This window comes from Centruroides vittatus, unplaced genomic scaffold, assembly GCF_030686945.1.
Source record: "Centruroides vittatus isolate TY-2023 unplaced genomic scaffold, ASM3068694v2 scaffold_450, whole genome shotgun sequence".
Lineage (NCBI taxonomy): Eukaryota > Metazoa > Arthropoda > Arachnida > Scorpiones > Buthidae > Centruroides > Centruroides vittatus.
The window spans coordinates 2610278-2636451 of record NW_027122709.1 but is presented as its reverse complement, the minus strand read 5'-3'; the positions used below and the strand labels follow the sequence as shown (position 1 = coordinate 2636451).

Genomic DNA, 26174 nt, shown 5'->3' with positions numbered 1-26174 from the left:
ACTCCGATTTCAATCTTTAGTTGTGAGTACCTGCATACAAAGATGGAGGATCTTTCATCTTGTTACGTAATCTTTAAAATTAATTATATTCTTTTTAGTTTATCTTCGTTTCTTAGAACTTATTTCAATTCCAAACGTTGCACGTATATTATATAAATATGTAGGAAAAGTAACTTAAAATCAACTTTTCTGACATCGTCGCTTATTCGTCATCTTACCCCGGCTCTTAGTAAAGTGTATTTAATCGATAAAATAAGCATTCGAACACTTCAGAAACAATGCTTTTAAATTGTGGACCCTCGCTGCAATAAATACGTGCTCAAATAAAAAGATTTTCCGTACAAAATTTATGATTTAAGGACCAAATTTTGGTATGGCAATTCGCAGGACTGTCTTCAACTATTGAAGAAGAATTTCTTCATTTTGCAAATTACAAATGAAATTTTTGACAATTTTGAATCTTTTGCCATAAAATATTATCGATTAATTTTATAAAATTACTTGTTTTATCCAAATCGGGATGGGTTAATTCGTTAAAAATTAACATTTCTTCCCATCTTAACAGTGTTAAACATTAGCTGTGAATATAATTTATCTATAAACAAATCGGAATTTTAAATGCAATGTTTATAATTTAAGCTGTTATTTTTGTTATTTTTTTAAAGAATTTTTTAATTAACATTTTAAACAATTCTTCTTTAAATGGATACAAATGTTTTTATAACTTAAAAATTATAAAGAAATAATATTTAGGTTCCTTTTTTTACAGTCTACGAGCTTAAAAATAATAGAAGTTATAGAAATAATATATAAAAAATATATGACGTTTAGGCGAATTTAATTCCGTTTCAAAAGAATATGGCACAGAGTGCCTAAACGAACAGATTTATAAATATACATCCGAATAAATTCTACTTGGTTAAAAGTGCGACACTTTAATTAATGTCTGCCTTACTATTTTACATGTATTTTACGTTGTCGATAACATTACTTATACTGTATTTTATTAGGTGGGATTTTATCCGGTGACGTAACAACCCGGTACGTTTTCTGGCCAATCGCAAACGCTTTCGTCTTCGTTAAACACCAAATTATGCGGGCACGGCATGTGGTGCCTCCTCCTACCTTCGCACATGTAATATTTCGTGCAATCTTTCTTATCCGAGTGGTAACTGATATGTCCGTCTTCTTCGTTACAATTTACGGTTTTGACTTCTTCTGTAAAGTAAATATCGTTACGTTTATATAATAAATTCTATGTATTTTTTAAGGGATTTTCTAAAAACATTTCCGTGATTTAATAATTGGGAATTCTCACCTACAGCTTGACCGTAAGTCTTGTGAACATTGCTACTTTCAGCTTGTAAATTGGCAACCGTATAACCTTTCAACTCTTCCTTAATGGTTTTGATCAATGGAAACTTCTCCCCGGTGCAAGATCCTCTGAAGTCATCCAAATCTACGGACCAAATCATGACTCCGCTGTATCCCTGTTCTTTCAACCATTTTACCTATTCGTAAAATATTTATATAATTTCTTCGAATATTAAATAAAACATAAATAAATAACTTTGTCAAGTGATTTGCCTTTGATTTAAAACTCCTTTGATCGTCAAAGCCAACCCATTGATCGCCTTTGTAAGCGTACGGAACCATCTGTTCGTTATCCCATACCAAAGTGGCACCAGATTTTAGTAAGTCGCATATCTAGAAAATTATAAAATTTATTTTATAAAACAGTAAACAATTTTCTATAATATTCGTTAAAATTTATACGTATTTACTTCGTAGAAAGCTAGAAAACCGGATTCTCTAGTATATTTTCCCGGTTTGCCACCATCTTTGGCAGGCGCACCGATGTCGGTGAGAGTGAGATTGGTCAACGTAAAAGTACGTCCGTATGTCGGCATACCTATGACTAATTTTTCTTTCGATGCACCCTTCTTGATCCATTCGCTAGCGCTAAAATCCTACAATGGTTAAACCAATTTACGTAAAGAAAAAAAAAATCAAACACGTGAGAGTAAATCAAAATATTCAACTGACCACTGTAAGTTTCTTTTGATAATCGCTGGAACTTTCTAGAGAAAACAGGGGGCTGTTATGTCCCACTTGTCTCTCCCAGTCTCCATGAAAATCGTATGTTAATACATTCAACATATCCACGTATCTAAAAGAATTTTAGAGAAAAATAATCAGACTGTCCTAGATTTTACTTTGAAAATTTATTACTTTTTAAAAAGGATTAATTCTTACTCGTTTATAACTGTTACATCATAACCCGCAGCAATTGCTTCGAAACTGGCAGGAACTGCGGCAGAAAGAAGTAATCTCGGTTTGTCTGAAGTTTTTGATTCCCCCTCGAAAGCTAACCGAAGATCCTGTAAATTATTAATTTTATAAACATTTTTTTAAATTATAAATTATAATATTACTATAATTTATCAAATACTTTAATAAAAGATGAATATTTTTCTTTGTCCTCCGCTCCACGCGGAAATTCCCAATTGACGTCTAAACCGTCGAAACCGTGTTCTCTTAAAAACTCCATTGCATTGAAGATAAATGACATCTTCCTGTAAGGAAGGTGAATATTTCAGAAAAAGTAGACAATTCTTCCTGAAAAATATGTAATTGTTTTCTAAAAAAGTCTACCTGTAACCCGTTTCGGTCAGGTTTTTGAACGGAGCCGATCCAACCATCCATCCACCAATTCCCAAAAGTACTTTCAAAGAGGGATTTTTTTTCTTCAGATCCATCACTCGGCTATAACCATCCGAGACGTCTTCTTCTTCTGTTGGTGATATTTTGTTATCTTGAATTCCGGCAAATGCGTAAACAATATGAGTACAAAGAAATGGCTCGATGTCTTCTGGTGAGAATTTCCCCTTCTTTGGTCTTTTTGTCGACCAATTCGTGTAATAACAAACCACTCGAGCATTCGTTTCTAATAGAAATTAACAAAGTATTGGTAAAAATTATTAATTGAAGCTATTACTAATTAAATTTTGCTTAATACCGGGTTCTGGTATTTCCACTACTTCCGGTGCCTCGGTAGTAGGTTTTAAATTAACAGTGACTCTTCTTATAGGAAATTTTTGGCTTCTCGTAGGAAATACACGAGAACTCTTGGACACGGACCTACTAGATTTTCCTAAGAGTTCCTCCTTAATAGCAGATATCAAAGGATAACTCTTGCCATTACAAATACCTCTAAAATCATCCATGTCTACCGTCCACACCATTGCTCCCGCATAGTTATTTTCTACCACCCACCTGGCCTAAAAATAATTACAGAAATTTGTATTTTATCAAGAAATAGAGAAGAAATATTACAAATATATATATATAAAACACTGAAATTTACTCCTTTGTTTATCAAAAATTACCTTCAATCGAATACTCTTCTCGTCATCGAATCCAACCCATTGATCTCCACTGTGTAAGTATGGTACTTTCTGTTCGTCGTCCCAGACGTATGTTGCTCCTTTTTTCAACATATCACATATCTAAGAAGTATTACATTATATAAAACCTTCAAAATATGAATTTTTAGGTAAAGAAAAGTGGCTCACTTCGTAGTAACTGAGGAAGCCTTCTTCTCTCGTATACTCTCCAGCTGTTCCTCCTCCGATTGCGGGAGCGTTGAAGCCGTGTTGTTTAGGATTAGATAAGGTAAAGCTTCTACCATAAGTGGGCATTCCAACCACGATCTTTTCTTTGGGTGTTCCCAATCTTTCCCACATTTTTACACCAAAATCCTAGACGGGAAGCAAAGATATAGAAATGATCAAATCATTATTAGTTCTATTTTTAAAAAAAATCAGTAAAAATATTCTAAAATAAAATGTAGGTCATTGTTTTATAAATGAAGGTACCCCCTTGGTGGTCTATGAAGAATCTAAGGAGATATAATCTATTAAAAAATAAGGAAAATTCTTATGAATATATAAAAATATCCATCATTTTGATACATTGGAAAAAATAAAGGAGGAAAAAATATTTTAGAAAAAGTTTTTTTAGACCTTTGAGGAAATCTGAAATTTGACCCTGAATAATTTTACAAATATTTTCAGTTTTTACTTGTATTATTATACCTGGTTTGATAATATATAGGTTATTAGAAGAATAAAGTGATTATTTATTGAAACAATAAAGATTTTTCTAAAAAACCTATGATAAATTAATCATTTTTTTAATGTTAAAGCTGCTGAAAGTTACCAAACAAAGTTGTTTCCTCCAAGTGGTTTCGTTCTTGCTAGCGTACAAAGGGCTATTATGTCCAGTTTGGCTCTCCCATTTTCCGTGGAAATCGTACGACATAACATTGACAAAGTCCACATACCTACAGAAACACGTGTTTAGTTAATTAAAGTAGGTTATGAGCAAAATAGTTGGAAAATTATTCACAACTTACGCTCCAATAGCTGGGATGTCGTATCCTGTTCTGACAACCTCCGCACCTGCAGATACAGCAGCAGTTAGTAACAATTTCGGTTGTTTCGTTTCTCTAGCTTCTTCTTCGAATGCTTCTCTTAATTCCTGTGTAGAATTTCTAAGATTAATTTTAAAATTATATACTTTTTATATCTTTTTAAATGCTTTATTTACCTTTAACAAGGATACGAAATTCTTTTTGTCGTCGGGTCCTCTAGGAAACTCCCAATCTAGATCTAAACCGTCGAAATTGTGTTCTCGTAGAAAATCTAAGGCGCTAAATATGAAAAGTTGCCTGTTGTATTGACTCTTTGCCATGTCTTTAAACTTTTCCGTTCCGAACGACCATCCCCCTGTAAAATTACGATCCAGTTTACTGAACACTGTCTAATTGTTCTAACAGAACTGATATATAATCCGTTTGTATATTATAATAATAAATACGTACCGACAGCGAGTAATACTTTCATACGCGGGTTTTTATTTCTTAATTCTGTTAACCTCTCGTACATTCCCTTCTTTCCATTTTTGGTGATGTCGGCGGGATCAAAAGCCGATACTTTATGCTTCTTCATCCATCCGAATGCAAATAGTAAATGGGTACATAAATGAGGATCGATATCCTCTGGAAAAAACTGTCCAATTTTTGGTCTGTATTGGGACCAATTAGTGTAGTAACAAACGATCTTCTTCTCGTTTCTTCCGGCACCTAAAGGTGTAACGTATGATTAAGTAACGAGTAAACAAAAGGTAAGAAAGATAGGTCAGTGTAATTAACGCCTTAATTAACTGTTATCTTAATTGTAATTATCTCGCCAAACATTACGTAACTGACCTAAATATGTTATTTTATTGTTAAATGAAGTAAAAAAAAAGGGTCTGCTTTCAATTATCGTTACCTTTAATCTGTTTACAAATGAACAGATAAAAGATTTGATTTTCTTCAATTTTATTGTTTTTAACTCGAATTTGATGGATGATAAGTGAGCTTCACTAATCGGGACATCGAAGAATAAGTTAAAAAATAAGAAATTTTTAGGACAAATCAAAGAAAAATTATATATTTTTCTTCTGTCAACGTCCTCTCTCGCACGCTTCTAGTCAATGGATAAGTCGTTACAACAAGAACTATCCGTCAATTTACTTTCGTTACTAATCGTAAAATACGACACACCCCTTCTTTAACTTAAATCTTTAAGTTATTTTATTCTATATAAATGAAAATTCAGGATAATATCTGTAAAGATTTGACGTTAGATAAAGTCTGTGCCCTACTTTCCTTTATATTCTACAATGCGAGTACCTGTATTTTCCTCCAGAGAAAAGTATCTATTTATTTTAATATATATAAATATATATATTTTTCTACTTAAAAATTAAATGAAATTATAATAAATATAAATACTAAATTATTTCTCTTATTACATAAAGTAATTTGAAAAAATAATTTCCAACTTACTCGCAAATTGCTGATGGTTAACGGCCACCGAAAGGAATAATAATGTCACGTATAAAATTACCTTTGTCTGGAATAAAATAACGTTTATTAAGGTTAATAAAAAGCTTTATAGATACTAAAACACGGGGAATTTTAGAGGGTCGATTACAAAAATACTTACACAAGAGACAATTTAACAAAGATTAGAAAATTTAACTGGCCTGGTCGTGTTTAACAATCGATAAAATACGTCAAAATTTGTTAACGTACGAAGAATATTTATGCATTTTTTTTATTCACATCACGAGAGAAAAGAGGTGTTTTTTAAGAGATTAATGCAAGACAGAACGTTACCTATCAAGGGATCAACAACGTTATCGAGCATCTCATAAAATGTTCATTCTACTCAACAGCATGACTTCGCTCTAGATTATTATCGATAGTCTGGTTTCTTTTTTCTTTTTTTTTTTATTCAACTCAACAGGTTTTAAGTACCACGAAACTATCTGGAATATTAACTTAAATATTTTATAATATGCGTGGTTAGAAATTCCGAAAACCACCCCGCAATTAAAAACACTCTAATATATCACATCTTATCGAGTTATTATTATTAAAAAGAAAAGAAAGTTCGAAAGTCAACAACGCCTTGAGGAAAAACAAAACTTTAGAATAGTTGATGACCTTGTTACACTTTCTAGACAATTTCTGAATACGAATAATTTGCTTTTTAACAAGTGACGAAGGCGTGCTACCCGCGTGAACATCATACTAATTGAATAATGAATATTTTGGTGTGTGTATCTAACACGTGTTTCGAACGTAACGCTTTAAAACGTCGCTTTATATACAGGTGTAAATAGGAGAGGAACGGGTGTAGAGTAAAGCTTTCACTAAAGGTGTCGAGGTATAAATTTGGAAGAGACTAAAGATGAGCATTCACCCAATTCCCACGGAACGGTTATCAAACTGTTACATCTTTGTATACGAGAGAGTAAAAAAAAAAAAACAAGATGTATTACAGTAAATCGTTCTTTCGGAAATTTCGACAAGGTCAGGCAGGTTTCTGAGAAAATGAACTTCTCCCACATAACCGGATATTAAAAAAGTAAATCATTTACGAGTGGAGGAAAAGGTAAGAGAACTCGTACCCCAGCAGGAAAAGTGTAGAGTCGAAGAAATAATAATAAAAAAAAGAATTAAAGATTCTCTTCATCATTTACAAACACGTTACAGAGTATACGATTTGTTAGTGAAAGTGAAATTCGTGACGGAATTCGAATCCAAGATGCAATCTTCGACGTATGCAATTACATTTTGCTAGTATAAAGTATTGTTTCTGTATTTGATGAAAATTTTACACTCCACTTGTGCAATTACACGTAATGACCACTTTTGTGAGAGGACGTCGTTTGAGCCTTGACCCCTTTCCTGTAGACGAATCGAGTTTAGAACCTCTCCAATCACTTATTCGTGATTTTTTTTTTCTATACACGTGTCACGAGGGGATTTTTAAATGTTTAATCGTGATACACAAAATAATTTTATCTCTTCTAAAGTGGTCTTTTTCCGGATATAATCGATGTTTTAATGACGTAGTCAAAACAGATATTACCACTCGCAAATTTATATATATATATATATATATAAGAAACAAACTTTACATAATTAAAACACGGGATTAAATTTATGTGTATCGTTTAACACTACTTTACTGTATACTTTAGTGTTTACAACACTCCATTCTGAATAGATATTACATTTAAATATATCCAGAAAGCCTCTTTTTATTATTTTAATATCAAAAAACACTAGAAACAAATAAATAAAAAAATCAATTACCCTTGGCCTATATTTATTTATCTTACAGATTTAATATACTATTTATTCTTAGACAATATAAATGGAAACAAGTTCCTCAGGGGGAGAACAAAACCAGAGTTTTCTTTAATTGTTCACCTTTTAAACAAACTTATCACGTATGAAAAATCTTAAATTATTAAGGATTTCTTCTTCTTCTTTTTAAAATTAAAATTAACTATTCTTTTAAAATAAATGGTTATTTAGGAACAACCGTTATTAATGACAATTGTCGTAAACCGTTTCGACATCCGTATACTTTACTTATAACTCGATCCACGTCCTACTTTACGCCACAATGAAGTAGTAATAGCGTGCTTTTCGTAAATATGTTAAATACCAAAGAGAAGAATGACAATTCTGGAACGTAAAATCAACCTTTTTAAATAAAAAAAAATGTATGTTTTATTATAAAATTACTTCGAGAAACGAGTACATCAACGTCTCTAATGAAAACCTTCATTAATCTTCATGAAAAGTGCGACAATCTACACGATAAATCTGATGATAATTTATTCAGTTAGAAAGTAATTTAAGCGAAATTAGATCAGTAACATTTATTTTTTTAATAAAATACACGAACTACTTTCGTTTAGGGTCACGTTTAATATATATATATAATTTTTCAGAAGACAAAAGAATAATAAAAATCATCAACAACAGGAAACTTTATAGAGAAATTCTGCCTCGGGTCGAGTGCCGACACCAAAGACTACAAAAGTCATTTAGCCTAGATTCAATTACACTTTTTAAACAGTGAAATATATTATAAAAACATTCAAACGTCACACGAGTCTAAATAACACCAGAAAATATCATTTACAATAAGGCGTGATGGAGAATACGGGTAATAAAAACGTGTAACTTACCATATTTATAGAGTATCCTTTTTTTTTTAATAATCTATAGAATTAACATACATAAAACATGTTTAAAAAAGTTATATTTCGCACCAGAAGACGTACATATTCACTCGGCGCGGCGAATGGTGCAAAAGTTTTGTGAATGGACGGAGTGTAAATTTTATGTTATTCCTCTAATAACTGGGTCTCGACTGCGTGATAACGGTACGTAAACTTTCCACCAATCCAAAAAATTACCGACGGTCACGTGATGTGGGAAAATTAGGTGACGGAACGATAGGTAACGGTACTCGACAACCTTGCGTTGAAAGACGGGTTGTACTCTTTAGAAGAAAGTGGTAGAGCACCTGTCGAAAAGTAATCTTTTAAATCTGCCATTTTATCTCTTCCAACGAAAATAATAATAATAATAACTAATATTTCCATATAGAATCCATAAAGATTATTAATTAAATTAATAGACTGTGCTAAGAATTTATAGAGTATGAACTTATTACTTATAAAATTGTTATTTTTTTTTTTTGGATTTTTTTACTGTCCTAATGAGTTGTACATAAAAAAGTTTTATATACAATATATACGACTCGAATAAAATGTCTTTTATTTTTTTTTTATTTTTTTAAAATTAATTAGCTTAAAAATAACAGTAACAATACACAAGGTTAACTATTTATTAGGAGTTTTCTTTGAAACTATAAAATAAATTCTGTTAGTAAGAAATAAATACGTAAAACTGAGAACTTGACCTTCGTCCTTCACGTCTATTTATTATTCCTTTACGACTTCTCAAGGTCGTTTCAATTATTAAATATTTTGGAGGGAAATGGTCCAAAAAATCGAAATTACGTAAACTTAATCGCAGTTAAGTGATCGATAAGTTGATTTTTTTTAAGAAAAGAAGATTGTGATTTATTTCTTTTACCTCTGATAAAATACAATTTTGTACAACAACAGTAATCTGATGTAGATAATGGAAAAAAGGTAATTGTTTTTTTTTTTTTAATCAACTTCTACTAAAATTTCCGTTAGTCGAAATGAAATTTTTCGAATACAACACTGTAATTACCATTAATGTGAAAATCATGACCTAACTAAATGAATGCATAATTAAGTCGTCATATCTAATTTTATTTTATTTATTTTTTCCTACTTTTACGAGCTCCCCACTAAAATTTTTCAATGTGTTTTTATGATTTTAGAAGCTCTAAAATTTCCCAAACTCACACAAAATTTCAAAAGAAACTCGTAATTAATTGATTGGTTTAAGTAAAGTAAACTCATTAAATGAAAAATATCCAGTTTTTAAGCTCGTATTAACTGCTAAAAATGCAGAAAATCGAAAGAATTTTCAGCTTACGGGCAGTATATTTGACTCTGTGTATGTGTTAAATACATTAGTGGCAATAAATCTATTATTATTATCATTTTGATAGATGTATTTAAGCTAGACCGCCCACGGGGCTCGGGGCAAAATACGCATTGGAGGCCCTACACCAAATTATATTATTAAATTAAAGCGGGGCCCCCACTAAGAGAAATTTGCTAATTTTGCTCCCCTCTGTTCGCCCCTGTATTTAAGCTTATTAGAGATATTTAAAAATAATAAAACAATTTACTCGATTCGAATTATAAGAGATAAATAAATCATTATTGTGAAAAATAATAGAGCTGACACAAATCTTATTAAACAATAAACATCATTATTATTATAACAAATTCTTTTAAAAAGTTTACAATACATTTGTAAATACATGAAAAAATCAAATTTTTAAGGATATTTTTTTGAATTGTTTTTGATCGATAGCCGAGAAAGGTGATTTATTTGAACCATTTTGGATTCTTCTCACACGTTTCCAGGAAGAAATCCATTGTTTTTAATACTTTCTCCCCCTTTTAAAGCCATGTTTTACGTGAAGAAATTACTTGACAGGTGATTTACGAACATCTGTCTTAAATAATTTATATAACTATTTCAATATGCATGTAAAAAAATATATATTTTTTATACGTTTAATTGCTAATAAATTCCAACATGAGATTATCATTTTAATAAATTTTCCTCATAGAAAAAAATAAAAAATAAAAAAATAAAATAGTATAAGATCTAGACACATAATATATGTATTTTTTGAAAGTAACTTTTAAAATTAATTAAGTGTTAGACAATTCATTAATTTTATAATAAATCATGGAGATTTTTAAAAAAAAAAATTATTATTATACATAAGTGAGTTGTTTAATTATTAAATAGGGAAAAATTTTTATATAATTTCTTAGTAACTAATTTCAATAGTCGTGAGACTTGACACGTCAAAGAGATGTAATTTCTTTATATAAATATTCAATTATTTTTATACGAATTCATTAATTTTCGATTAAACGTGATTAAAAATAATTTTTTCAAAGTATTTTGGAATATTTTTGAGAAGATTAGAAATAACTGAAGGAAGACTTCTTCAATTACAGTTTTTGTAGCAATTGAAGTGTTGAACAGATGTTTGTAAACAGGTTCAGTAACTGGAGTTTTTAGAATGTTTCGGAGCATTACTTGAAAGTACTAATTCTATCGATAGATAAAACATAATAGATGTCAAGGACGACGTCAATAGATATTTGAACGAAATCCAACCGGTAGGATAGGATCTGCTTTGTTTATCTATCCTTGGCTTGTTGACATTCGCAGTTCAGTTTCCAAATTTTCCGACTTGCATTTATCATTTCACCTATCGCTCGAGCTGCGTAATTCCCAGCGAAAGTAATTTATAATTAAACCCAAGCCACAACGGTCTAACGTCGTTTTTCTTAGAAAGAGGAAAGAATTCCCAACGGAATGTTTTAAACAATGGCCCGATTTGTAGTTTTTTATTAATCGTTATTTTATTTCGAAATATCGTTTTTATTAACGTTTTCGTATTTAAATACGTGTTTAAAGCGGACGATTTTAATGATTAAGTTGAGAAATTGTTAACTTTTCGAACATTTGGAACGTTTTTTTGAGGGGGACACTCGAGCAATTCGAGAACGTTTGAGGAAGTTCCTATCTTTTCGAAACGTTCTAGATACGTTAACGTATCTAGAATATTAACAAATGTTAACGTTTCCCGAAACGTTGGAGAATGTTAATTGTTTTATGGAATGCCTTAGAGAACGTTAACGTTTATAGAACGAGCTAATTAATATTGCACGGAATGTATTGGAAGAACTGAATTTTTAGACACGATTTTGTTTACCCCGTTTGAAGCTTAATAATTCCCGTGTTTTTTGTCGAAAATTTCTGAAATTTTGCAGGAATGTGTGTATATTAGCGAGATTGATGCTGTTAAATTTTAGTGGTTAAAGGTCAAGCCGATAGGGAGATAAAGAGAGGATCGCGTGTTGTAGGGTCGGACTTAATGACGATTTTACTCGTTATTACCATTCACAATTTTTTTACTAAAACCCACCCCTACCTCAAAATTACGCTTTATGCCATTTTATAATAGTTAAAAAATATAAAAAGTTTTTAATAATAAAATATCCGTAACAGATGGCTCTACACTCAATTTTAAACGTTGCCGAGAAAGTTAAGCAACTAGTTGCTGGATTTTTTAAAAGAAATGCTCCATAAATTTAACCATTTTTATAACACGTTTGAGAAATTTAATGTTATTTTCAAATGTTTAAATGGAACGTATTTCAGAGCTTTAACAATTATGAAAAGTTAGAAATAGTTAATATTTCTTAAGGAATTTAACGTCTTTATAGCTTATGACGATGTTTCGAACGTTAACGTTTTCAATAATTGCAAAAAAAAAAACAGAGAATTAAACAACACAATTATCTTTTCCGCACGAAATTCTCTAAATCAAAGAGGGAATCCAGTTAATTTGCATAACGGAGCGAGTAAGGAAAGCGACTTTAACAAATGAAGAGAGAGAGAAAGGGGTTCGTGATATACGAGATACGTTACAGAAGATAAATTTTTCTATTAGATGAATTGCCGAAAGCTATATTCCACGCAATTTAAATTTAATAAACTCAAATGAATAATAAAGAAGTGTAACAGGTTTATCTTGAAGAAGTCGTTCGTGTAAAATCCAATTAAATGTGATTTCTTATTTATAAATTGGATAAAGAAAAAATATTACAAATTTATAAAACTAATTTAAATTTTTAAAAAATAAATTTTTATATATTATTTATTTTAATTTTCTTTTGCATTTTTTCCCTGATGGAATATTCACGATTTATTTATTTACATTCATTTATATGTAATATATATTTTACACATTTGTGTAGGAGCAAACGAGCATTTAGTGTGGTTGAGAATATAAATTTTTAAATGAATTTTTAGAAATTATGAAATTTCATCCAGAATAGGTCAGCGTAATCAAAAAAAAACTATGCATTAACCTCGGTTATGACCCTATTTAACTATTGTTATTCAACTAAAATAGCATTAATCCTTACTACAAGGAGGAATAATCATTAGTTTTCTTGTAGTAACTCGATAGGCATTTAACAAGGTACAACTTAAGAAACCCTCCTATATAGGACAATACTTTACTCAAAAACCTTTAAAGTATACAAAATATTAAAATTTTTTGAATTAATTTAATTAAGAATTTCTTCTTTTTTAATATTAAGGGTGTTATTTATATTAAGAATTAATTCTTAGGCGTTTCTCTATTTATATAGAAGTAGCATACTTGAAATAAATAGGAGAAAAATTTGCTTTTTGACTGTCAAAACGGGTCAAGGTAATAATAATCATGTGATTATTGACTTTTATCTTGGTTGATTTAGCTTGTGTATTTTAAACCCATTCGGTAAAGGGAATTTATCAAACGATGAAAAGTAAAGTCGAAACTGGATAGACAACATTTAACACCAGACCAGTTGGAAAAATGGAGATAATTTTTTTCTATATTTTTCCCAACGAAAACTGTCATTCGTTAAATTATAGAGTAGATGACGTTAATGTATTTATCTGGAACCGAAATTCTAGAAAACGATTTTAATTGGCAACACTTGTAAGAATTTTTGAAAATTACGTTTAAAAATAGATGCGAAAGTATTAATTATTGTCGAAGTAGGTTGAAAATTTCTCGTCATATTTTTGTGTGACGAAATTTTAAGTATAATACAACACGTAAATATGTGTTAGCCATAATTCTCTAGTTGGTGAATCCGTGTAACGTCCTTTAAATTAATATAGCCCTAATTTTAAATATCTGAGCTACTTTGACCCGGTCTTTAGAATTCCTGTGGTAAGAATTTTAATGTTTATTTAAATATTATCGAAATTAAAAATTTGAAAATATACTTTCTTTCATTTTAACATATGGAATCAAAATGCAATCGCGCGTATAAACGTACCAGTAGGCATATAAATTATACATTTATTTTACGTTTACATGTTTATGCCAAGAAAATAAAGTATTTACTTTAATTCCATGCAATAAATTTTATTTTTTTGGAATTAATTTAAGATACTTTCCCCCCTTGTTTATTTTTAAATTTCGGTTCTTGCGTGTCTTCGGATATCCAAGGTTAACCCATAAACTTTCATTTGTAAGCACGATCCGAAGCAGATTTTTATTGGGAAAAGATTAATTCATTAAATTCGTTGAATATTTTAAATTGTATTCTGTCGTTTGACGCCATTTGTAATGGAAAATGTTACAGTTACAAAACAGTACAGTTGAGCAATCGTGTTTCTTCGAAATAATGATTCATTTTTATATTGTTTTAAAGCTTGAAATGACTCTTTGTGGCCCTCTTCACCTTCCTCGCAGATTAAATTGTTTTAAAAATAGGTTTTATGATTGCAGCACCGGCTCATTACGGAGCCATTGGTTATGCGCTAATTTCCTATATTTAGAAAAACCGTGTTGCTCTTACAGGAATCGTTCGAATTTTTCTATTTTAAATACGCATTATATACACCGAAATCATTTATTCTTTAAATATTTAACAACTTTCCTGTTTACAAACCAATTGCGATGCAAAATAAATAACAACGGCGATGAAATTTGAATATTCTGCTTGCGATTCTCAATAATAATTCTTTCTTTTTTTTAATTTATTTATTACATCAACAGGAATTTTTCCTGTTAAGTACTAAATGGCCAGTATTTTATATTTTTACAGTTATTTGAGATACGGCAACCGGAATTTAAGTAGGATGACCAGTTGGACAATCACCTAGGGCAACGCAAAAGAGGCGAAGCAGATTTATTTTCAAATAAAAAAAAATATATATATATATATTTTACAGCATTTTTATTATGAATGTTTGAGGAATCCGGTTCAAATCTTTGTAATTTTTCGGATGAGGAGTGGGCCTGACTCTAAAATGGGATAGATAAGTTGTCAGTCAAGTTCACTCCTATGGTCAAATTAAAGCTTGCTGTGTAGCCCGTAAAGTACTAATTCCAAGCGTAAAAACTAAAATCAAATCAAATAAAAATCAATACAACAAAATACAACATTAAAAAAGTTAGGTCAATTTATGATAAGTTGGTATAGTTTAGTATGGTCCAATATTCTAATTACGTGTCATACGTCCAGTTGGCATATCGTGGTACAGTCTTCCGCCATTTTAAGTTTTTGTTTGGCCCAAATTACTTTGAAATGCAAGGTAAAATGAATAGAAAAAGATATTTAATTTAAGAAAATATGAGTTTGTCGTATCGAACTTTGGCATTTGCGTATTGTTTGCCAACGCGAGTGTCTGCAATATGAGAAATTACAATGCTTTCGTGGGGTCAAATCTATCATCACTCGAAAAATATTGCCGTTCGGGTGACAATTTTTTAATTTATTTTGTGGATTTTTAATTAGAGGCATAGAAAATTGAAAAAAAGGATAATACGTAGCGTTAGTTTACTAGTGTTACTGATACGCGACATTGAATTAAATATGGAATGTCTGCTTATGAGAATTTATTGCGAGTCTCCTACAACGATAACCTGTATGAAATACGAATTTCACCTACGGATAAGACTTTAAAATAAAATATTTATTTCCTTTTAACTACCGTAAATTGAAATGATCTTTCGGAGTGTCTTTGATCGTATGCAAATTTGACTCTTCACATAATTTTTGTTTTCGGTGTTTACAGTTTTATAAAGCTCAATAACCGAAATTTGTAAATCTCTCGAGCTGCCACTAATAGAAATTATGTGCAAGGTCAAATTTACATACGCACATTTATGATCAAAGAGTCTAGGAAAGATCACTCACCTCATTTTATGCTACTTAAAATTCAGTTTAAATATGCTATTTAGGAACTTTTTATGCGCTTTTTCTCCCCCCAATAAAATTTATGATTAAGTCCATAAGTCAAAACTTTATTAGTATGGCTTTAATTATAATTAATGTTAAACATTAAGGTTTTTAAATGCCCGCATTCAAATTATTTCCATAAAGAATGGAAGAACTTCGAATACAGTACACGTTCTCAATTTTCATTCGAAAATAAATATTAATGAGCGTGAAAATGTTTATGGGTCAAAAAAGATTTTAAGCATTTTTATTACTGGATCATAATGTTGGGTATAAAATGGGATTATAATTTGCAATATAAAACAATTCGTTGTGTTAAATTAGACAAGCTACAAATGGAAAATTTTAACTGAAAATCCTTTGACAACGAATGGCATTTTCAGTGTAAATATTTTTCGTTGTTTTCTATATTGTGTGACGTCTTCCACCTTCGATAAAGGTCTTTCGATGGACGTTTATCACTTGTCGTGTAGGACACGAAATGGGTCGCGTGTCACCGATTTTGATCTCGATGTACTGTACTGTACCGTACGTCGGATTTACTTAATCTTTTCTTATTGATAGGATACGTTATGACGGCCTTGTATATTTTAATTTTACTTTCTAGGCACGTATTTGGAAATAGAATGGCAATCGAGATTTTAATTTCGTAATCTCGTATTAACGTTTACATTCCTGTTATTTTGGTTCGTGAGAATTCGAAGTTGTCGATGATTTCACGTGTTTCTTTACCTATTATATTGTTGTCGCTATAGCTAATTGTTTCGCAGAAAATTTTTCTATAGTTTTATTTTATTAACATTCTTACTCTCGGTTATTAAAACGGTTTTATTTTACTTGAATTTGGCGAAAAACAAAAGAATTAAATTTATTTTGTGGGTGGATTGTGGAATGGGTTATGCTGGAGAGTCACTCAGCACAGACGTCTGAAAGGCCCATAATGGGGAGTCAACCGGAAGTTGAGTGTAACCACACCCAAAGATCCACAAGACCAGTTGCAACCTTATCAGCTGGGCTCAACAACCATCACACAGCTCAGAACACATCCGACTCATCCTCAGTTTATTTTGTACGTACACAGAGGACGACAGTGTTAAAGCAAATGCCATTAGTTTTTTTAGGAATAGAAAATTTCTCAGAAAACATCCGAGAGCAGACGGCCGAAATTATAATGTGACAGAACGGAATGTTCCGTGTCTATAGCGGATTGCCAAGTCTAATCTTCACGTGACAGCAGAGTTGACAATTTAATATGGGTTTGTCGTTATCTATCAATACTCGCACCGAAAGAACCGTTTAAAGGAATGAAAAACGAAAATAGGAGGTCTTTGTGTACGTTTCTAATCTTGAACACTAACAGAAAAATGCGATGATAACAGGAAAGTAAATATGGAACAAGAGGGATGGAAGAAGATCTTGTGATTTGACGAGTCTACGTTTATTCTTTTTGATACAGATGAGATTCACACGAAGAAACAAGTAAAGAGCATTTACCGTCATGTCTATCGATAGTGCAAGTATTGAAAGTTGAATAATGATACAGGACACACGCTTTGATTCTTTAATACCGTTAGAAGTCCTCACCAATTCCGAGACGTATCCCAACATTATATTAGTAGCATAGTTATTCCGATAAAAACAGGTCTGTTAGGACCACAATATTTATTTAGGTCGACCACAATTAGGACTACTTCTGATGCATTTGTTGATAAATGCATCAGAGAATAGTTTAAAGAATATAAAAAGGACTTCAAACAATTTCTTCACTGCCCCAATTTTCCGATCTCGCATCTGTATTTAGGCGTTTGTCAGGCGAACTGGAAAGATGTGTTCATCTTTATGATTTTCTGCCTAGTCTTAAAGAATTGAAGATAATCTTATTGCAGAAATCTGCCAATTATTCCTCCTGATATTTTACGCATTCAAAATCGCACTGTAAAGTTTAGAGATGTATTGAATCATTTTGGCTGATCAGTAAAGAAAAATGTCTGAAGTCAACACTGTATAAGAGGCCTTATAATTCAGATTTGCGCAGGCCCCATAAGGTATAAACAGCTTCCATTGTTCTTTCTCAAATAAATCAAACGTGTGTTTAGCTTAGACTTTCAATTGGAAAAGAAGTTTTTGTTCAAAACATCTGATTTAGATCTGATCATTATGTAAATTAAACGTAAAGATATTAGAATAACGTAGAATTTGAGATCATGGCCAAATTCGACCATAATTTGTGACATTACGAGGATATTTAATTGACAATTCACATCTTTTGTATCGGCACCATTGCGTGCATACATTTTATAAAAAAAAGTTAATCTTCCCCATCTTTAATTAATAAATGCATAGGCAAAAATAATCGCCAATGTTTACATTCTAGTATCTTTTTCAGCACGAGATCAGCTCGATTGTCATTGCATATTGAACAATAATAGTTTCGATACGACATCATGATCTCTTCAAATTGATTTTAGTGAAAGATACGGGATATAAAATATATATGGTTACAGAGGACATTATCACTTTTACACAACGAGTTGGAATATTCTAGCTCGTAGCCTCTTGACTAAAAGAAAAATGGCGGACGTGTATTCAATTTTCCTCAAACATGGCGTCGCTTCAGCCATTCTATGTTTTATATTCTAGCTCGTTGGTACCCCCCGTTGATACGTTCCTGCTATCGAGAATGCACTGGGAATCATAATGATAGTTAAAGTTGCTACTGTTTAAACAAAACACGGATTATGAGCAGGAAATATCAATTCTTTGATTTCTCGGATTTCCGGAATGGAGTGGGTGATTGTTAATGACAGAATAAGAAATAAGGTCGACGGCAAAGGATTCGCGATCAATATCGGAAAGAATATTTGTAATAAACTTTAAAATTTTAATCCATTGTTTAAAACCGCAATATTAATCCTCCCTGTAATGGACCGGGCAAAATGGACATATCGAACAAATAGAATTACGAGATAATTTCTAATAATCTGATTGGTGTGCTACCAAATGTTAGTAAATGAAAATAATCGTAAATACAATTAGTTAATAAGTAAAAATAGTAATTAAAGTGCACGTGTGCACGCAAGTGAATCAAAGGTATGAATAGGGTTTATGACTAAGAGAGAATTTAAACAAGCGGTAGCCAATCGAATTAGCCTATATGAAACCCAACAGCCAATAAAATGTAGTATTTCAATTATAAATGCTTTCTCCTGCAACAAGCGCTATCGACGTCCACGTTTCGAAAGCTTCCTTTTCACAAAATTTCTGATTCGTTGCTGGATTAGTTGCATATGTCCACTATGCGTATTGGTGACGATCTCCAAACACTGTCGTTCTATTGGCTGCCGAATAACAATACTTCCTTTAAATTAACGTAGCAAAAATGGAGTCACGTACAGTGTGAATGTGTTTTTGACATTGTTTTCTCCATTTTTTAATAACTCGACAAATATTCTATTATAATTTGTATAATATTAAACAATTAATATGTACTATAATTAAAAAGCTTGCATGCATTAAATTACATCAATAAAAACGAACAAATTCGGTTAATAAGTACAACCTTTCGCTTAATTTTTTGTTAGTAAATTTTTGTAGTAACTTCCTAAAGAAACACTTTTACTTTATTTCCATAAACCTGTTTCTGATCCTATCATTAAAAAAATATCATAATAATTATGAACACATTTAGAATTTTAAATGACTTCTTAATGCTTAATTCCTGGAATGTGTACGACGAAATAAATATATTTATTAATTTGAAATGAGCTCATTTCCCAATTAATAGCTATTATTTTACTACGGGGACTTTGTGATGACACACATAACGTAAATTTATTAATACTTAACTGTTATATTATGCGAACGATGACGTTTAACCATACTTTAACCATGCAGAACTTTAGTGGTGTTTCGTTAGTTTTGAAAAAACAGCAACGAGTTGCTCAACTTTCCTGGCAACATTTAAAATTTTGGCGACGCCATCTGTTATCATATTTTATTAAAAAAACTTTTTATATTTTTAAATGTTATAAAATGGCAAAAGTTTTGAGGGTAGAGATGGGTTTTATAAAAAATTGTAAATTCTAATAACGCGTAAAATCGTCATTAAGTCCGACCCTACTGGAGATACACACGACCCTGTTATCTGCCCACACCGTCGACCTTTAACCACCAAAATTTAATATCAACAACCCTCCTAATAAACAAACCTCTGTGCAAAATTTCAGAAATTTTCGAAATAAACGCACAGGAATTATTAAGTTTTAAAGAGGGCGAACAAAATTGTGCACCCCACACACATAATAACATCCACACATATAGAAAACTCTCCGAATTTTTGCATTTATCGACGTTTCAAGGTGTCCCGAGACCAAAAATGTAAAAATCTTGGGGGGTGGGGGTCATATTTTGACCGATGGCCATACTTTTCCTCTGTTATGTATAACAATAGAAAAAGTAAAAATCGAACAAAACGATCCGCCATTTTGTGTCGAGGAAATGGTACAAAATGGCGGATTACTCTAAATTCTTTTGATGTTTAAAGACACGATACATAATGTCGTTTTTGCCTTTTGTTCGCTATTTAAATGGTGACACGAGTTTAGAATAAATAATTATCTCCCTCCACCTATCTACTTATCGAAACAAACTTGATTTTGAAGGAAAAATAGTGAAATATTTTCGGGCAATTTCGCTATTAGGCTTTTAATAATTGGGTTAACGAACCGAAAAATATAAAAAAATAAAAAGTCCTAAATATATATTTGTTCATTTGATGTTTTTATTTAATGGTTTACATAAAGCAAAAATATTTAGACTCGTTTATATAAATTTTAAAGTCAAGAGGCAAAATTAACGTTTGCTCCGTTTTTATTACTTTGAACTCGCGCTTATTTTTAAACACGTTGGAAATATCTATTGTCATTCCCTAACTTTTTTATGTGTTAATTTATCAAAAAATACGAAATACATTTTAAGAGCTTCACAATACTGATAAGGTCTCGGCCTAACGCACCGGAGAATCCGAGATTGAATCCGGGAGATCGAAAATCCTCAGTTGATTTTCGGGATGTGGCGTGTCCCGGATAGGTCAGACCCCTTCCTTCAGTCGCTCCTACGTGGATCTGGCTGAACTCACGACGAATACAATTAAAAAGGCTTTATTTTTACAAATTGTTAAAATATTAAATACATAAAATTTATAGAGAGAAAAGCGCTAATACATGAATTATTTCTGTAAATTTAGTTACTGTCCCGGACGCCCGTACATTGGGGCACTTGGAGCACGTGCTCCCTTTTCATTCTTGGTTGCTCTTTTCCTAATCCCAACGGAGGCCTAAATTTCATTATCAACAAACAAAAGAAGATTCATGACTTCTAGCTTATTTTGCAAATACAAAAGAAACTAATAAACGATATTTGTCTATTGTCTCACCAACTTCGTATGTTTACCAAAAAACTTGGCTTTGAAAACAAGCAAATTTCCTTGTATTCAAGGCTCCGATTACAATCAGAGTCACCATGTAGAAGCGCTGATCCAACGTTGAATTATAGTTTGAAGCTTCTTGCGTAATGTACGATGCCTTTTTTTAATAGCTTGTGCCCCCATTTTATAGTCTTCAATTCGTTTACCATTATAAAAAGAAAAATAATGACATTTGACATTGTTAGATGATGTCCATCACATTCACATCCATTTTTGTTTCTTCCGAGATCGACTTATCGCCAGTAGCAAATAGGTGTAACCGATGTTTGATGTCTCAGATGATTATTCGAACTACAGTATTGTATAAGAAAAACTATTAGTAATGAATATTATTGAACTGCGTATTCCTTCTAACTAGTGTTTAATGTACTTTTTAAATTTTAAATTAAGTGGAAAATAAAATCTCGCCAAAATTTATTAATCGATATACGTTTGAAGCTTGTTACGTAAAGCTTGCCAACTTAACAGGGAAAACCAACGAGTTAGAATATAATACATAGATGGCTGAAGCGACGCCATGTTGAGGAAAATCGAATACATGTCTGCCATTTTTCTTTTAGTCAAGGATGTTGTGTAAAAGTGATAGTACCCATCGTTGCCACCAAGAGCGTTGTAATCACGGTTACAGTCACTCTATGTAGTATATTCTAGCTCGTTGGGAAAAACTGAAAGAAAATAAACATCGAAAATTTACAAAATAATTTTCCAAACAAGACAACACATCAAAGTCTTTCCACTTTGTTCTTTTCACACAACAGGAAATAACAGTTTATCAAATATTATCGTTTAAAATTTATTATTGCACATTTATCGAACATTTCGAAGATGGAACACTGGTACTGTAATTAGTCATGGATTTGCGCCTGGCCAAAGGTCCGGCCACGTGGAGTTTTCCGAATTTTCTTCACGTTTGTACACCTAAAAAAGGGCCAGTTTCCCATAAAAGTGCTCACGGGAGGCATCCCCTATTATTGGCTGATCGATCACTTGTCACGCTGCTGTATACAACCAATCCAATCTTACTGAAATCAAACAATTATAATTTAAAATGACTTAAATTCGTAAATATATATATATATATATATATGGAGATACAACCGATTGTCATTCAATCCACGTCAAACAGTACGGAAGTGTTCATAATGATCAATTATTTTTAATAGATCCTGTTACGGCAACGAGGTGCCAAACGATTAATGTCGAAATTATCCAGTTTTATTTTCTAGGCCCTCTAATAAACCTTCCAAATCTTATGGCATTCTTGATAAAATTTTTGGGGGTTTTCCAATTTTGGATGGATTTAAGTTACGAAGGAAGGGCTCTGGTCGAATCTACGAGAGGTGTGAAAAAGACCTCTTAGGATTTGCGGGGGGGGAGGAGTTCGAAAAAATTATAGATTGAGACTTAAATAAGAATTTTAAACCCGAATGGAGTGATATACCATACGTTTAATGCGGTATTATAGGAAATGCACTGGATTTTCTAGAGGTAGAAAGCAAAAAGGGATGTATCAGTGGCATTCCTTTCACTTTTTACTTTCTTAATACGCGTGGGAAAATATTTTAATGAAAATTATCGATATTGTATTGTGATTAATTGACCAACGCGTTTTTACACGTCTCGTAACGCCATTTGACTAGTTTTTAGACGTTCCTAATGCGACTGGATTAATTTCGAGGTTACGTCTATTTGTAACTAGTTATTTTGTTTGTTGCGAGAAAAATGGTTTAACGAATCAAAACAATTTTCCTATTTGAAAAAATATATCATTAGTTCGGCCAAAGCTGTTGACCAATACCGGAAACGGAAGTTGTATATAGGTTTGCCACCATGCGGCGCTTTTTTAAACCCCATTATTATTTTTTTTAATTCCCCCAGATAAAATTGCTTAAATTGAATTCATTCCTCAGGATTAATAATAATAACAATGAAATTTGGTAACTTAATAAAATAATAATTACTGTACTTTCTGACTTTTCTCGAGTTTTTTTTTTTTGGTACTATTCATTACGGATGGAAATGGCAGTACTGCACTATCAAAAATTTAAAAATTCAAATTTAAATAAAAAAAAAATAAAAATGAGATACGAAACTGTTAGCGAATATACTCCCGAATTCTCTTAAAATTTTAAAAATAATTTACTATTTTATTATACAATTAAAATACATAATAATTAGAGAAATATTTCGAAGGGCGTTAATTACGAACGGGTGAATATAATGCGCGTGCGACCAGGTTAATGGTTACTCTGTCTTCCAATTGTTTTTATGTGTAAAGGGAAGAAATTTACCTGATTGAGCCAACAGATGATCGGGCGACTCAAACCAAATGTTGTTGAACCGAGTTATAAATGACGTTCGAGTATCTTCCAAAAACGAAAAAATAAAATTAAATAAATAAATAAATAAAAACTTAACCTTAAAAATATTGCGCAATCGTCAAATTTGTGCGAAAACCAGTTTTTTTTTTCTTTTTTTGCCTAAAGTCATGCCACTTACAAGGTTAATAACATCTCACGATATCTTCATTCGAACATTTGCGGGCAAATGGCGAAGAGTCCAAGTAAAAAGTGAACCTACAACTGCTCCTATCTATCTTTAATGACAAATTTCTAACGATTTCTTTATTGCTATTAGTTTATCCATTAATTATAATTAAAAATAAAAATAAAACACAGCTTCGTACGGACGTTTAAACATTAAACTTCTCACCAGAGCGATTTTGATCGACTGATTTGCATAACGGTTCGAAGTCAACTCCAATTCCTAATACAGCGAAACCTGCTAATGTGACCACCTGTGTAAGGCGACCACTTTGAGCCGGTCACATTAACAGGTTTCGCTGTACTTTGCAATTACAGTTTCTATAAAACGATTCAAAATTTCTCGGTTCAAGAACATCTGTAATATAATTTAAGAATTTTGGTAGGAGCCATTAGTCTCCAAATTGTTTAAATTGTCTTCATTTGAATGATGGACGATCGAGAAATGATAAAATTAGTAAATTAACTGGAAATTTCACTTCCTGTTTAACGAAGAATTAAATAATAATGCCTCGAAATCCGGGAAATTCTTTAAGTGACAAAAAAATTAATTTAATTTCTGTACATTGTTCCGAGTTAAAAAGCTGACAGAATGACAATTAAATGATTTATATTCTAAAATTGGAATGGTTGTGGGATAAAAGTGTGTTTTTTGAATAGTTTTTAAAATAAAATTTCATATCTTATAATTGTTTGGTTGCAATAAAATGAATCATTTTGGTCCTGAATTTGTAAAATATAAAGTAGTAAACATCAAAATATTTTGATGTTTTAGAAATTGTTAAGCTACAAATTTTTCTATTGTCTTAGGATGTGTTTGTAATTGGTAATAAAATAATTTTAATTATAAATCTTTTATTGATAGTTGTTCTATTAATACTTTTGACATCATATTATAGTATAATAATGCATAGTTTTGAAGTACTGTAATGGCTTTGGATTGTATAATGCTAGTTTTTAAATTATGTGCAGTTTATTAAAACTATTGATAAAACTAAAGATGTGCAATATAATCTGAAAAAGGATATTGGAAAATTATAAAAATTATTAATAATATTTTTATTAAACCTGCCCTGTCTTGTTTTGAGGCTCTAAAAATTACATAATTGCTTAAAGTGTAATTATGAAGCATACCAGAAATTATGCACATGAAATAAAGTGTCTTCGGGCTTTACACATTAATATGTAATGTCCTTAAGCATATTTTGAGCATTAAATATTAATATGCTTTACTTAAAATATTTCATTAAATGTCAGATTGATAATTTCTGTCTAGCTTATTTATAGACTAATTATAAGTTTTCTGTATTCTTGTTTATTTGTTTTATTGAAACCGTGTCTTCTTTTTCTTGTTTTGTTTGGTGTCATGACTTGGCAAATTTGTCTATTTAATCCGTAATCTTTACAGAGAAACGTTTCGAGTTTTTGCCCCTCTTCGGTCTGTTACGTAATATACATATGTTGTATATGGTGGGCATCTGCCCGGCACCTTCCACACTACGTCTTCCCACTTACTTTCCCCTCCCTGCTAACTCGACTGCTTCCCCCGCACGTCTCGCAGCGTGTAACTTCTCCCTCCCGGAATGCTGCGCACGACCACGCCTACAACTGTATAAATATACGTTTTAAGATATTCTATTTAATAGTTGTAATTTTCTGTATTTGTTGACATTCTGTTAATTATTCTATAAATGATAAACAAGATAATTAGATAACATTTTGTACACTTGTATATTACATAAAGATATATAATAATGTATGATAATTTGAACATTTCACATAGGACATCCAGATGGCAGCTAAGGTGACAATCTATCACTCAAACCCAGGAGAACAATCCCAGAATTTTTCATGGGAAGTCTGTCATGGATATATTTGGTCCCCTCTCTCAGTGCCTGGCTGGACCCATAATGGGTACAGGGTAAAAGTACACCTCTTAGACAGCATGCACTAATTGTGACAACATTGAGATGGGAAACATGTTGATGAATGCTGACACAGGGAGAGGAGATTATCTGAGTGTTTGCAAATACAAAATAATTTAATTTATTTTGGAATATTCTGCTGTTAATTGACATTTATTATACATATGATTGTGCAAATGGGGAGGGAGAAGCAGTGGTGATGATGAATTGTATACAGAAGGGATGGGAATAAAAATTGAAGCAAAATCTGTCATCGTAATATGGGCATATGTGCATACAATGCCCATATTACGATGACATAGCTTAGTGCTCAGAGACGGAGAGTAAAAAAAAATTTCATATATCTTAAAATAT

At 31.5% G+C, this 26174-nt stretch overlaps 1 protein-coding gene and 1 long non-coding RNA gene across 2 annotated transcripts; both read right to left on the bottom strand.

The window, feature by feature from the left end:
* Window positions 1-821: 821 nt before the first annotated feature.
* LOC136989219 (probable chitinase 10) lies at window positions 822-8926 on the bottom strand. The gene is made up of 17 exons (XM_067287313.1): window positions 8605-8926; window positions 5897-5963; window positions 4886-5146; window positions 4612-4790; window positions 4418-4542; window positions 4222-4345; window positions 3576-3761; window positions 3390-3509; window positions 3020-3281; window positions 2656-2947; window positions 2453-2576; window positions 2257-2381; window positions 2047-2170; window positions 1785-1970; window positions 1588-1707; window positions 1319-1511; window positions 822-1218 (listed from the first exon to the last, which is right to left on the bottom strand). Exons 1-17 carry the CDS (start codon window positions 8605-8607, stop codon window positions 1019-1021), a joined length of 2691 nt encoding a protein of 896 aa, XP_067143414.1. The 5' UTR covers window positions 8608-8926; the 3' UTR covers window positions 822-1018.
* Window positions 8927-22131: 13205 nt separating this feature from the next.
* LOC136989214 (uncharacterized) lies at window positions 22132-23929 on the bottom strand. The gene is made up of 2 exons (XR_010882880.1): window positions 23771-23929; window positions 22132-22374 (listed from the first exon to the last, which is right to left on the bottom strand). It is a non-coding gene; the product is annotated as an uncharacterized lncRNA (long non-coding RNA).
* Between the last annotated feature and the right edge of the window lie 2245 nt (window positions 23930-26174).